General features: G+C 36.8%; 1 protein-coding gene across 12 annotated transcripts in view; it reads left to right on the top strand.

Moving 5' to 3' along the window:
* Positions 1-15,581, top strand: part of LOC479817 (ATP-binding cassette sub-family A member 3-like) — a 136,050-nt gene that overhangs the window by 68,413 nt on the left and 52,056 nt on the right. For 10 of the 12 annotated variants that reach the window (XM_038540110.1, XM_038540106.1, XM_038540105.1 and 7 more), the window contains 4 exons: positions 1,490-1,640; positions 8,499-8,597; positions 9,067-9,235; positions 10,222-10,522. In XM_038540110.1, coding sequence (XP_038396038.1) covers positions 1,490-1,640; positions 8,499-8,597; positions 9,067-9,235; positions 10,222-10,522 — 720 coding nt within the window. The remainder of the gene's footprint in view (positions 1-1,489; positions 1,641-8,498; positions 8,598-9,066; positions 9,236-10,221; positions 10,523-15,581) is intronic. The other 2 variants (XM_038540111.1, XM_038540112.1) reach the window with 2 other exon arrangements.

Genomic DNA, 15,581 nt, shown 5'->3' with positions numbered 1-15,581 from the left:
TAGTCATAGAGAGAGAATGAGACAGAGACACAGGCAGAGGGAGAAGCAGGCTCCATGCACCGGGAGCCCGATGTGGGATTCGATCCTGGGTCTCCAGGATCGCGCCCTGGGCCAAAGGCAGGCGCCAAACCGCCGCGCCACCCAGGGATCCCTGTATGTCTCATTTTTAGTTATACTTTTTAGTAACAATATAACACATTTAGTTACAGTTTTTAATACTTCTATCTTTTAACTTTTATAGAATTAAAAGTAACTTATCCACCATCATTGCAATATACATTATTCTATATTTGTCTATTTACCCTTATCTATGAGATTTATACTTTCATATGATTTTGTATTACTGGTTAGCATCCTTTCTTTTTTTTTTTAGCCATCCTTTTCAATTTGAAGAACTCCCTTTGGCATTTCTTATAATGCAAATCTAAGTAATGAATTCTCTCAGCTTTTGTTTGTCTAAGAAAGTCTTTCTCCTTCATTTTTGAAGGACAGTTTTGCCAAATAGAGTATTCCTAGTTGGTAATTTTCTTTCAGCACTTGGAATGTATCTCAGCATTCTCTTCTAGGCTTCAAGATTTCTGCTGAAAAATCAACTAATGGTCTAATGAGAATTACCTTGTATGTGACAACTTGTTTTTCTCTTGCTGCTTTCAAAATCTTCTCTTTGTCTTTGACTTTTTACCATTTGATTATAATGTGTCTTATTGTAGGTATCTTTGGATTGATCTTGTATAAATCCTTTGCATTTGTAACTCTGAATACCCATTTCCTTTCCTTGGTTGGGAAATTTTCAGCCATTATTTGTTTAAATAAACCTCTAGTTCCTCCTCCTATTCCTTCTCTCTCTCTCTCTCTCTCTCTCTCTCTCTCTCTCTCTCTCTCTCTCTTCCCCCTCCCCCGCTGCCCCCTAATGGGACTCCCATACTGTATATATTATTCTACTTAGTGATGTCCCATAAGTCTCTTGGGCTTTATTTACACTTTTTCATTCTTTTTTCTTTTTGTTTCTCTGAGTGAATAATTTCCAATTACTTGACTTTGAGATCACCTATCCTTTTGTCTACTTTATGCAGTCCACTTCTGAACTCCTCTAATGAATTTTTCAATTTAGTTACTGTATTTTCAGCTCTGTGACTTATTTTTGATACTTCTTAAGCTTCCCGTTTCTTTGTTGAAATTCTCACTTTGTTGCTGCATTGGTATCCTGACCCTGGTGAACATCTTTATGATATTATTCTAAATTCTCTGTCAGGTAAATTATATAGATCTCTATTTAACAGAGCTTTTTTTCCCCATCTCTGTTCTATCAGTGCCTAAGAAAATTAATGAAATTACAAAAGAGGAATTTATTAGACATCTTAGACTTTTATGATTAACATGCCTTATCTTTTTCTAGATCACCCAAACTATGGAAAGCCATGAATTGTCTCACAAGAATATTGGAAATACAAAATTGGTTTTATTTGTTTTTCTAAATGGATTTTCTCAGGTGTGGGATACCACATTGTTATGGTGAAGGAAGCTCACTGTAATGTTGAAGAAATCTTCAAATTGCTTCAATATTATATACCAACAGCCACTTTGGAGAAGAATGTTAGTAATGAAGTATCTTTTATTCTACCCAAAGAGTACACGCACAGGTATGAGTCCAGAGAATACAAAATGATTGATGTTTAGATAACCAGTAATCATTATTGCTTTTCCTGGTTTCTTCAAGCTTGGCAAATAGAGTTTATTTAATAAGCCAAAACTCCCATCTTTACTGTCACTTGCACTGAAAAGAAGGATGCTACATTTGGCTATAGCTTCCTGGTCTTAATTGGTTATAACTAATGGTATGTTTTGGTAGAGTCAAAATTGGTGAGTGGAGTGAATGGAAATATAATGAGATGAAAATGATTTTAGTGGTGGCTCTTGAAGCCAAGGTGACAGGAACTAAGAGTAAATAGGCAGTTTGACTGCACTTGCCAGCCAAGTTTTTCATCAGAGGTAGTCACAAAGAATAATAATTCTACCTGAGATAACTATCCTGATAAAGGAAAATGGAAACTAAGTATACTTATCAGTGACATTCAGAGTATGATATTTTTATCTTCTTGTATTATACAAATGAATAGTTGCTGTAGTATTTCCAAAAGTCAAGCCAGTTGTTATATTCCATAAAAATGTGAAGAACTTAAATGCTCCCTTTTCTAGGAAAAAGAGAAATATGTCAAAAAAGAGAAAAGAAGGAAAAGGAACTGCATCATGTCAACATTGTTTATTTAGTAATTCTAAAAGTTCTTGAGAAGCAGCAACATGGAATAGTGTGATCAGGCAGCAGAATGGAACCAAGATTCTAGCCATAACCTGGAATGAGAGAATTAAATATCATAGAGAATTAGAAATAAAATTCTATATATGTATCCTCAGAGATACATGGTAGTTGACTCATTCAGAAAAGTTGGGAACCAGATGAGTGCTTTTGCCCATTATGATAATTGTGATACATGTGAAGCTGCAGAGTTTCTCTGAAGGAGACAAAAAAGTAAAGCACTTGCTTAAACTTATCACACTCGCTGCCTATCCTCATTCATATGGATACTAATGACATTCTCAAAGAATGTCTAAAACAGGAATTGAAAGTATTCTTAAGCAAATGATATCTTTTATCAGATCTTCATATTCACAGTTATAGTACCTTCTTCATATTTTATCATATCTTTATATTTGGAAGCAGAAGATATTTATCATATATTCTTATTAGGCATTTGGACTTAGAGAACAGAAAAGGGAAGAAGATCCAAGAGGTGAACAACTAATTGTAGATTGCTGAGCCATAGAATTATGGACTCACTTGAAAGTCATAAAATTAGGAAAGAATGTGTTTTTCTATCAGGGAGGGCTTTTCTTTCTTTCTTTCTTTCTTTCTTTTTTTTTTTTTTTTTTTTACAGTAGACTTCACACCCAGCATGGAGCCCAACAGGGGTTTGAACTCACGACCTTGAAATCAAAACCTAAGTTGAGATCAAGAGTAGGACGCTTAACTGAGCCACCCAGGCATCCCTATTAGAGAGATATTTTAAACTAAAAATGGGGGAATCCCTGGGTGGCTCAGCGGTTTAGTAGGACGCTTAACTGAGCCACCCAGGCATCCCTATTAGAGAGATATTTTAAACTGAAAATGGGGGAATCCCTGGGTGGCTCAGCGGTTTGGCGCCTGCCTTTGGCCCAGGGCGCGATCCTGGGGTCCCGGATCCCCGGGTCGAGTCCCACGCGGGGCTCCGGCATGGGGCTTGCTTCTCCCTCTGCCTGTGTCTCTCTCTCTCTCTCTCTCTCTCTATATATATATATATATGTATATCATAAAAAAAAAATCTTTAAACTAAAAATGGGGAAAAAAAGCAGAGATACTTTCTCTTTAAGAGAAAGATACCTATGGATCTTTTTTTTTTTAGAATATAATATGAAAAAATGAAATGATGGTTGAATTCTTAGTGATCTTCATTGCAGCTAAGATTTTCATAGCTAATGGTAATTGAACACTGACTTTTTTTTAAAAGATTTTATTTATTTATTTATTTATTCATGAGAGACACAGAGAGAGAGAGAGAGGCAGAGACACACACACAGGCAGAGGGAGAAGCAGGCTCCATGCAGGGAGCCCGATGAGGAACTCGATCCCAGGACTCCAGGTCACGCCCTGAGCCAATGGCAGGCATTGAGCCACCCAGGGATCTCCTGAACACTGACTTCGCAAAATAATTGTTCTAGTATGGATTTTTTTATGAATCTGAATAAATAATGAGGAAGAAAAGAAGAATTGTAATTGCATATACCTGTATTCTGATTCATTGAATGTATCTCACAAGGGAAGTATTGTTTTTTTTTTTTTTTAAGATTTTATTATTCATGAGAGACACACAGAGAGAGGTAGAGATACAGGCAAAGGGAGAAGCAGGTTCTCCACAGGGAGATTGATGTAAGACTCTATCCCAGGACCCTGGGATCATGACCTGAGCCAGAGGCAGTTGCTCAACCACTAAGCCACCCAGATGCCCCAGGGAGAGAGAATATTTTTTTTTTTTAGTTTATTTATTTTATTTTTTTTAATTTATTTTTTATTGGTGTTCAATTTAAATTTTAAAACAGTATTGTTACTTGCTATAAAACAATGCTGAGACTTTTGGAATGAAGCTTAAGTTTAGAATAATGTGGTAGTGGAATGATATGCAGCCTTCCAAAGGAACAGAGACATAAGAGAGGTATCAGAATAGTGCTACATATCAGGGAATATTTATATGCTTAAAAATTCAAGAATTAGAGGCTATAAATATAAAGAGAAACCGGTGGGTGACAATGAAGATAAAACATTTTGTTAACTCCTACAAGTTAAAAGGAGGAAATGTGTTATTCCTGGTACAAAGTTTAAGCAAAACATAGTAAAGAGAGTAATTCAAGTATAGACATGCAACAAATATTTCATTTGCCTCAAAGCAGATCTCCTGATTGGTCTCAAGGTTTGTTGCCGACAATTACCTCTTAGATGGTGGAAATTAAAAAACTAACACTAAATCTAATTTCTGATAATTAAGAAAATGTTGGTTGAAGGAAAAGAAAGATATTTTATGGGAAATTACCACATCATGGTGAACTTCATGGCAGGAAAGAAGGAAGGATCTTGGTAGATTTAGGCACAGGCCAACATATAATTTCCAAAAATGGGAAACTTTAGAAATTGTGTTTTATATAGCCTCAATCAAATTAAAGAGGACATTGAATCTAGACCAGTTTGGAAGAGGGAAAATGAGATAAATGATGTGAAATTCCTGATTAGCTAATAAAAATATGACTAATAATTATGGAAGAAAAGGGAAGTACTGAAAGAGAACACTATGCCAAGAATTCTTCCCAGAATTCTGAGGAAAACTGCAAAAAATAAAGAGACTAATCAGTACATTACGACTACACACCCACAAAAATGTCTAAAACTGCACAGATAGACTATAGCATATGAACATGGTAAATGGACTCATTGCTGGTAGAAGCATAAAATGGTAAAACTGCTTTGGAAAATGAGTGGCCATTTTTACTAAGCTAAATATGTGATTATCCTATGACCCAGCAATTATTCCTAGTATATACCTTGAAAATATGTATCCATCAGAAGAGATGTGAAAGAGTGTTTGTATTTGTAGACACTATTCATAATAGCTCCAAACCAAAGCCACCAACAGGAAAATAGAAGAATATATAGCAACAAAAAAGAATAAAGTAGTGGTATATATAACATGAATGAATGTCAGACATTGAAACATTGGGTAAAAAAACTACCCAGGAAGTACTTTTTACCCAGGAAGTAGAATTCAATTCATATGAAGTTCAAGAAAAGAAAAAAAATTTTTTAGGGATATTTGGGTGGCTCAGCGGTTGAGCTTCTGCCTCCAGCTCAGGGAGTGATCCTGGAGTTCTGGGATTGAGTCCCACATCAGGCTCCCTGCATGGAACCTGCTTCTCCCTCTGCCTGTCTTTGCCTCTCCCTCTGTGTGTCTCTCTTACATAAATAAATAAAATTTTAAAGAGAAAAAAAGAAAAAAATTTAGTTATAGAATTCTAAAATTAAAATTATCTCTATAAGAGGAAGGCCTGGCTGGCTCAGTTGGTGGAGCATGTAATTCTTGATCTCGGGGTTGTTAGTTCGAGCACCACATTAGGTGTAGAGTTACTTAAAAGTAAACTCTTTTAAAATAATAAAGATGGGATGAGCACTGGGTGATATGCTATATGTTGGCAAATTGAACTCCATAAATAAATAAATAAATAAATAAATAAATAAATAAATAAATAAATAAATAAATAAATAAAATCACCATAAGATGCATACGTGTATGTGTGTGCATGCACATGCCTATGCAGGCACAGAGGAGGAAGTTATTGACTAAGAAAGGATCTGTTAGAATCCCCTTGTGGGATTCTGGATATGTTCTCTATCTTATCTGGATGGTTATCCAGGTATGTACATTTGTGAAAATTCATTTACAAGTAAGTATCCTTTGTTATGCCTCAGTTAAAAAAAAACCTCTTTATTAAAAGTATATATAATGATAAAAATTTTGTAATGGATAGCAGTAAGTACATCAAATGTTAACAGTGGTATACTCTAGCTGGTCACATTTTTTCTGTATTCTCTTAAGTAGACTATATATTGTCTTTATAATATCTATATATCTATTAAATATATACTTATATGTATTATATATTATATATAATACAAAACATGGGAAAAACAACTGTACTCAAGGTGTTCAATTTTTTCTTTTTAATATTTTTTGTGTTCCTCTCTACTATAATATATAGAATATATATAATGTATGTGATATTTATATTTGTTAAATATATACTTTTTTGTATTCCATATAATAAAACATGTAATTAGAAAAATATGTTTTTCGGGATCCCTGGGTGGCGCAGCGGTTTGGCGCCTGCCTTTGGCCCAGGGCGCGATCCTGAAGATTCAGGATCGAATCCCACGTCGGGCTCCCGGTGCATGGAGCCTGCTTCTCCCTCTGCCTGTGTCTCTGCCTCTCTCTCTCACTGTGTGCCTATCATAAGTAAATAAAAATTAAAAAAAAAAAAAAGAAGAAAAATATGTTTTTCATATTATGATTGGCTCATACAATAATCTTTTATTTATTACTATTTTTGTTCTTTCCTGAATATCACTAAGGAGCCTAGAGTGTGTTAATCAACATGTGATTGCATGATGACAAAATCAAGAAACTTATTTAGTTCTGAAGCATATGAATTAGAAAGTGAAAGTCTCCCATAATCATTCCCTATAGGAATAATCACTGGGAAAATTTCTGTGTGTATTTCTCAAGATTATTACATGCATTATACTGACATGAGTACAATATATTGCACATCACATACATATATTAACATGGATACAATAATAATAATTAGTTTTATAAAAATGAAATCCTATCATAATAATGTTCTGAATCTTATTTTCTTTACTTACGTGCATCTTTAGTCAACTAAAGATGGTAGTATGGTAGGACTTTTAGGACTTCTAATTTTTAAGATAACTGAAGAGAAATCTACACTTTACTTAGATCTTATTCTTTCATAATATACTGGAATTTATTCATTAAGTTGTTAATGGATATTTATCTCCACTTAGTGCTATATTTGTGCATTTTAAATCATCATACAGTTTAATTTTGTCATGTTTAATAAAACCAAAGGAAACAAAAATAAATAAATATGCCACCATATTAGTGTATTTACAGTGGGCATCTATGGGGCACGATATTACGATGTTTATATTTTTAGACATTCATGTCTAAGTTTTATATGATGCACACATATTAATTTCTTAACTAAAATTAAAGAAAAAGAAGAAAATGTATAAATCCTAGTTGGAAAGCCAAGCATTGGGAATAAAGAAGCACCAGAGGAAATGGAGTTGAAACATGTTAAGGGCTGTCATGTGGGTAGATTCTACTTGTTCTATATAATTAATAGTGTAGGTTTGTAACCAATGTGCAAAACTAGATCGAATTGAATGGAAAACAGTTTAAGTTTGAATACGGAGAAAATTTTGATAGATCTTCCCTAGAGGGAATTTTGAGTTCCTCCGTCACTAAATGTGCACAGTTTATATGTTCCTCATTGAGAACATATTTGATGGTTTTGAAACCAGGAGGTTTTGGAAAAGATCATCTTTTAAATATGAAGTACTGTAAAATCTTACCAGGAAAACAATTCTTTAAAAGTCTCAATGTCTCTACATTGCATCTGGCTCAATTTCTATGGCTTTTCTTGACTATTAAATCACTTGGTTCTCTGTATATCTCCCATTCCTACTGCAATTACTTCACTGTCTATGTGAGTGGCTTTTTTCCCCCCTATTAATTTGAATAAGTTTTTATTTTTTTATTTTTTATTTTTGAATAAGTTTTTACTTAAAAACTTACTGAGGGGATCCCTGGGTGGTGCAGCGGTTTGGTGCCTGCCTTTGACCCAGGGCGCGATCCTGGAGACCCGGATCGAATCCCACGTTGGGCTCCCGGTGCATGGAGCCTGCTTCTCCCTCTGCCTGTGTCTCTGCCTCTCTCTCTCTCTCTCTCTCTTTGACTATCAAAGATAAAAATAAATAAATAAAAAATAAATAAAAACTTACTGAATAATAACCATAGCATGTGTATGTAGTTGACAAGTTAATTTACGTGAGCTAGCTAGAGTTTTTAGCATATATAGAGTCTCTGTAGTTTATTAGAAGACCAACATTATGTATTTTCAGAAATTAAGTGGAGTGGGCCACATATGCCACAGCAGTTTACTAGTTTCTATTATAAGTATTGAAGTGAAGAATGAGCTACATTTCCCCACTGCTGAGGGGAAATCAGTTCAGAACAAAAATATATAAAAATGAAAATCTTCTAATTTGATACTAACATTTACTCTTCCCCTTCTCCTTTCCCTTCACCCTTCTTATTTTATTCTAATTCTAGCTTTGAAGCTCTGTTTACTGATCTGGAAAAGAGACGGTATGAGTTAGGCATTGCTAGCTTTGGTGCCTCTGTTACTACCATGGAAGAAGTCTTTTTTAGGTGAGCAAGTTAAAATAAAAGCCATTGGGGAGGAAGAACCACATCTTGGTCCCTTTTATAAACCCACCAAACTCAGTCACACATTAGAAATTTAAGCAATGTGGAGAGGAGGGAACTGATAGGATTTTTTTTTTTTTTACAATAACAACACTGAAAAAAACTCATTTTAAAAAAGAACAGATATTTGACTTATTCAAAGTATGAATTAGACATTAATCTTTAATTTGAATGAGTTCAACTAATGAAACATTCAATACCTTGCCCTAATTTTGTCAGCAGTCCTGTAAGTGGTGTTTGGGAACCACTCCTCTACCAGAGTTACCCTGTTGCCTCCATATAATGCCTCTGCCAAGTCAGTAAGCAAATCAAGGAGCCTTCTGAGTTGAATGTTGTAACTTACATTCTCCAAAAAAAGATATTATGGGGTAGAGTTAAATTAAATGCTTTGCACCATTTTTTTTTTATGTAGAGTCAGTAATATGGAAGATTCACAAACAGATATCCAAGCTACCCAAACTCTACCTCTCTCTGTGATGAGTGAAGTCTCAATTAAGAACCAGAATAGGAATATGTCAAACAATAAGAGAGCAGATTATTCCTCCATGAATGAAAACCCTGCTATTATGTTTAATACTGGGGTAAGCACCTTTGCTAAGAAACCTGATTGATGTATATTTATTTGACGAGGGCACAAGAGGTACATTTTCTTTTATACTTATAAAATAAGTATACAAATAACCACTGCACCCTACCAGAAAGGGAGCAGTTTCTACCACAACCTAATTAATTTCCCAATGCAGAAGAAATGAGGTCTAGGTAAAAAATCTCAGCTGTCATTCTCACCATTGCTATTCCTCAGTCTTTTTTCTCTTAGAATTCTTTTTTATTTTTCAAATTGCTAATCCAGAAATTTGAGTTTTCTTTCTTTCACTAAAGCTGGAGTGAATCGAAAAGAGCATGATTTTTAACAATCAAACATGCCCAGTATTGTAAGTTTTTGAGATAGGAATTGATACTACATAAGAGATCTTTCCCTAATCAGTGCAGTCCTCACCATATGAAGTCCCTCTGAGATGCCTAGCAATTCTTTCCTTCTCCTCCTAATTATTTCTTCCTCCTATATAGAAGCCTGATTTTCTTGACTGGAGAAAATCATCTTATTGAGATTTTAAGTGTATTATATGAAAAGCCCGACCTTGAACACTGTATTATTAAATACAATAGAGATCAGCAAACTTATATAAAGGAATGATAATAGATATGTAAGGTGAAGTTGGCCACAAGGTCTCTCTTGGAATTGCTCTACCTGTCCTTGTAGCACAAAAGCAACCATAGACAATACAGAAATTAATGGATATAGCTGTGTTCCAGGAAAATTTGGACCTAATTTTTTACAAAAACATGTCATAGTCTGTTGACTCTTGCCTTATAAAGAAAAGACTGGTCATACTCTCATGTAGTATTATACTGTGCTTAGATTCTATTCTCAGTATTTATTTAGATAAATGTTATGTGTCTTCTCCCATAAAATTCCAGAGTGTTCATTCATCTTAATGAATTTCATCATGAATGATCTGTTTAGGTCCATGAATATGATAATATTGTTTCTTTCTTCCTTTTTTAGTATTCCCTCTACCACCAGCAGTTCTGGGCCATGTTCATAAAGAGGGCAATGTTCAGTTGGAGGAATTGGAAACTGATTTTGCTACAGATGCTGGCACTTCTAGGTTCCTTTATTTTTCTCTCAGAAGCTGATAAGCTTTCATATAATATTAATGAAAAGGCCAGAGAAATGAATTTGGATCAATATGGTAGAACAATTGTGCCTTTATATATTTCTGGAAATTCTAGTTTGGCCCTGATTTTCCTAAAACATCTTAGAAGTATACTAGAGTCTGACAAACACACACTTAAGGAAGTACAAGGTAAGATTCATTAAGTAAAAAACACTGCTCTTAGATGAATATCTGGTTGTTTGATTTGCAAAAAAGGTCTTAACTGTATACTTCGCTACAGTATAACTAAACAGTGTGCTAGCTCCTCTGAATACACTTACTGTAGTAGTAATAATAATTCACATTTACTGAGCACTTGTTTATGGCAAGAGCCTAGCTAAGCATTTTACCTGTATATCATTTAATCTGAGCAATCACCCAGATTTAGCAGATATTTTTATTACTGACATCAGTTAAATGAGGAGGAAGTATCTGGGGTATCCTCCCAGATAATGTTTTTGTTTGTTTGTTTTCTTTAACTGCCTCCTGGTGAACAGTATTCTTTTGAGTTAGCAAAAATCTTGCAGTATTGGCAAGCCTGTGTGGTTATTTTTTTTCTCTTATTGAGTTTCTGTTGTGAAAATACATTTCAGAAATGTTGATTGTTCCTTATAATACTGATCAGAAGGGCAGCCCCGGTGGCGCAGTGGTTCAGCGCCGCCTGCAGCCGGGGTGTGATCCTGGAGACGCAGGATCGAGTCCCACATCCGGCTTCCTGCAGGGAGCCTGCTTTTCCCCTCCACCTGTTATCTCTGCCTCTCTCTCTTTCTCTTTGTGTCTCTCGTGAATAAATAAATAAAATCTTAAAAAAAAATACTGATCACAACCTACAAGTTGTGATTGACTGACTACAAATAATTGTCCCTGTTATTCCTCCACTGCAAATATTAGGTAAGCATTTGTTAACTGAAGTCACACATAAGGGCAGAGGATAAAAATAAAATCATTTTTTAAAATGCAGTATACTACTTACATTAAAAAGGTAAAATGATTAACTGAATATGATTCATTGTTATATTGATAATGAAACTAAAAATACAAGAGAATAATACAGTAGCCGCACTGATAGCCATTTTCAATTGTTACTGCTTGGTTCATTAGCTAGAAATTATCTAGCCATAATATTTAGACTTAACTACTCCCAGTTTGTTTTAAAAAATTTACATGGAGTTAGGAGGGGCAAGATGGCGGAAGAGTAGGGTCTCCAAATCACTAGTCCCCACCAAATTACCTAGAAAACCTTCAAATCATCCTGAAAATCTACGAATTCAGCCTGATATTTAAAGAGACAACAGCTGAAACGCTACAGTGAGAAGAGTTCGCACTTCTATCAAGGTAGGAAGACGGGAAAAAAGAAATAAAGAAATAAAAGGCCTCCAAGGGGGAGGGGCCCCGCGAGGAGCCGGGCTGAGGCCGGGGCGAGTGTCCCCAGGACAGGAGAGCCCCGTCCCGGAGAAGCAGGAGCTGCACCCATCTTCCTGGGGAGAAAGGCCTCGCAGGGAGTTAGAGCAGGACCCCAGGAGGGCGGGGATGCCCTCAGGCTCCCTGGGACACTAACAGGCACCTGCGCCCCGGGGAGAGCATGCCGAGCTCCCTAAAGGGCTGCAGCGCGCACAGCTGGACCCAGGAGCAGCTTGGATGGGCTCCGGCGGCGCCTCCGCGGAGGGGCCTGCTGCCGGGAGCATGATTCCAACAGTGCAGGCGCCGGAGCACAGGGCATTGGGGACATGGCCCAGGATCCGGCCTCCCTCCGGGACAGGCAGAGGCCGGGAGGGCCCAGGACAGCAAGGACGCTCCTGCCCAAGCTGAGCAGATCAGCGGCCCCGTCCCAGGAGCATCCAGCCCTGCACCAGGCAGCCCTGCACGAGGCAGAGCAGCTCCCCCAAGTGCTAACACCTGAAAACCAGCACAACAGGCCCCTCCCCCAGAAGACCACCTAGACGGACAAGTTCCAGGGAAAGTCAAGGGAGTTAAACTATACGGAATCAGAAGATACTTCGCTGTGGTTTTCTTTGGTTTTTGTTTGTTTGTTTGTTTGTTTTTGTTTTTGTTATTGTTTGTGGTTTTTTTTTTTTTTGCTTTTTGATTTCTGTTTGCTTCCCCCCACCCTTTTTTCCCCTTCTTTCTTTTTCTTTCTCTTTTTCTTCTCTTTTTTCTTCCTTTTTTCTTTTTTCTTTTTCTCTTTTCTTTCCTTCTTTCTCTCCTCTCTTTTTCTCCTTCTCCCAATACAACTTGTTTTTGAACACTCTGCACTGAGCAAAATGACTAGAAGGAAAACCTCACCTCAAAAGAAAGAATCAGAAACAGTCCTCTCTCCCACAGAGTTACAAAATCTGGATTACAATTCAATGTCAGAAAGCCAATTCAGAAGCACTACTATAAAGCTACTGGTGGCTCTAGAAAAAAGCATAAAGGACTCAAGAGACTTCATGACTGCAGAATTTAGATCCAATCAGGCAGAAATTAAAAGTCAATTGAATGAGATGCAATCCAAACTAGAGGTCCTAACGACGAGGGTTAACGAGGTGGAAGAACAAGTCAGTGACATAGAAGACAAGTTGATGGCAAAGAGGGAAACTGAGGAAAAAAGAGACAAACAATTAAAGGACCATGAAGACAGATTAAGGGAAATAAATGACAGCCTGAGGAAAAAAAACCTACGTTTAATTCGGGTTCCCAAGGGCGCCAAAAGGGCCAGAGGGCCAGAATATGTATTTGAACAAATCATAGCTGAAAACTTTCCTAATCCGGGAAGGGAAACAGGCATTCAGATCCAGGAAATAGAGAGATCCACCCCTAAAATCAATAAAAACCGTTCAACACCTCGACATTTAATAGTGAAGCTTGCAAATTACAAAGATAAAGAGAAGATCCTTAAAGCAGCAAGAGACAAGAAATCCCTGACTTTTATCGGGAGGAATATTAGGGTAACAGTAGACCTCTCCACAGAGACCTGGCAGAACAGAAAGGGCTGGCAGGATATATTCAGGGTCCTAAATGAGAAAAACATGCAACCAAGAATACTTTATCCAGCAAGGCTCTCATTCAGAATGGAGGGAGAGATAAAGAGCATCCAAGACAGGCAGGAACTGAAAGAATATGTGACCTCCAAAGCAGCTCTGCAAGAAATTGTAAGGGGGACTCTTAAAATTCCCATTTAAGAAGTCCAGAGGAACAATCCACAAAAACAAGGACTGAATAGATATCATGACACTAAACTCACATCTTTCAATAGTAACTCTGAACGTTAACGGGCTCAATGACCCCATCAAAAGGCGCAGGGTTTCAGACTGGATAAAAAAGCAGGACCCATCTATTTGCTGTCTACAAGAGACTCATTTTAGACAGAAGGACACCTACAACCTGAAAATAAAAGGTTGGAGAACCATTTACCATTCAAATGGTCCTCAAAAGAAAGCAGGGGTAGCCATCCTTATCTCAGATAAACTAAAATTTACCCCGAAGACTGTAGTGAGAGATGAAGAGGGACACTATCTCATAGTTAAAGGATCTATCCAACAAGAGGACTTAACAATCCTCAATATATATGCCCTGAATTGGGAGCTGCCAAATATATCAATCAATTAATAACCAAAGTGAAGAAATACTTAGATAATAATACACTTATACTTGGTGACTTCAATCTAGCACTTTCTATACTTGATAGGTCTAAACACAACATCTCCAAAGAAACGAGAGCTTTAAATGATGCACTGGACCAGATGGATTTCACAGATATCTACAGAACTTTACATCCAAATCAACTGAATACACATTTTTCTCAGTGCACATGGAACTTTCTCCAGAATAGACCACATACTGGGTCACAAATCGGGTCTGCACCGATACCAAAAGATTGGGATCGTCCCCTGCATATTCTCAGAACATAATGACTTGAAATTAGAACTAAATCACAAAAAGAAGTTTGGAAGGACCTCAAACACGTGGAGGTTAAGGACCATCCTGCTAAAGATGAAAGGGTCATCCAGGATATTAAGGAAGAATTAAAAAGATTCATGGAAACAAATGAGAATGAAGATACAACCGTTCAAAATCTTGGGATGCAGCAAAAGCAGTCCTGAGGGGGAAATACATCGCAATACAAGCATCCATTCAAAAACTGGAAAGAACTCAAATACAAAAGCTAACCTTACACATAAAGGAGCTAGAAAAAAAACACCGAATAGATCCTACACCCAGCAGAAGAAGAGAGTTAATAAAGATTCGAGCAGAACTCAATGAAATCGAGACCAGAAGAACTGTGGAACAGATCAACAAAACCAGGAGTTGGTTCTTTGCAATAATTAATAAGATATATAAACCATTAGCCAGCCTTATTAAAAAGAAGAGAGAAAAGACTCAAATTAATAAAATCATGAATGAGAAAGGAGAGATCACTACCAACACCAAGGAAATACAAACGATTTTAAAAACATATTATGAACAGCTATACACCAATAAATTAGGCAATCTAGAAGAAATGCATGCATTCCTGGAAAGCCACAAACTACCAAAACTGGAACAGGAAGAAATAGAAAACCTGAACAGGCCAATAACCAGGGAGGAAATTGAAGCAGTCATCAAAAACCTCCCAAGACACAAAAGTCCAGGGCCAGATGGCTTCCCAGGGGAATTCTATCAAACGTTTAAAGAAGAAGCCATACCTATTCTACTAAAGCTGTTTGGAAATATAGAAAGAGATGGGGTACTTCCAAATTCGTTCTATGAGGCCAGCATCACCTTTATTCCAAAACCAGACAAAGACCCCACCAAAAAGGAGAATTACAGACCAATATCCCTGATGAACATGGATGCAAAAATTCTCAACAAGATACTAGCCAATAGGATACAACAATACATTAAGAAAATTATTCACCATGACCAAGTAGGATTTATTCCCGGGACACAAGGCTGGTTCAACACTCGTAAAACAATCAATGTGATTCATCATATCAGCAAGAGAAAAACCAAGAATCATATGATCCTCTCATTAGATGCAGAGAAAGCATTTGACAAAATACAGCATCCATTCCTGATCAAAATTCTTCAGAGTGTAGGGATAGAGGGAACATTCCTCAACGTCTTAAAAGCCATCTACGAATATCCCACAGCAAGTATCATTCTCAATGGGGAAGCACTGGGAGCCTTTCCCCTAAAATCAGAACAAGACAGGGATGTCCACTCTCACCACTACTATTCAACATAGTAG

The sequence above is a fragment of the Canis lupus genome, chromosome 6 (genome assembly GCF_011100685.1).
Source record: "Canis lupus familiaris isolate Mischka breed German Shepherd chromosome 6, alternate assembly UU_Cfam_GSD_1.0, whole genome shotgun sequence".
Taxonomy (NCBI): domain Eukaryota; kingdom Metazoa; phylum Chordata; class Mammalia; order Carnivora; family Canidae; genus Canis; species Canis lupus.
Note: the sequence above shows the minus strand (reverse complement) of the source record. Positions and strands in the feature narration are given on the sequence as shown.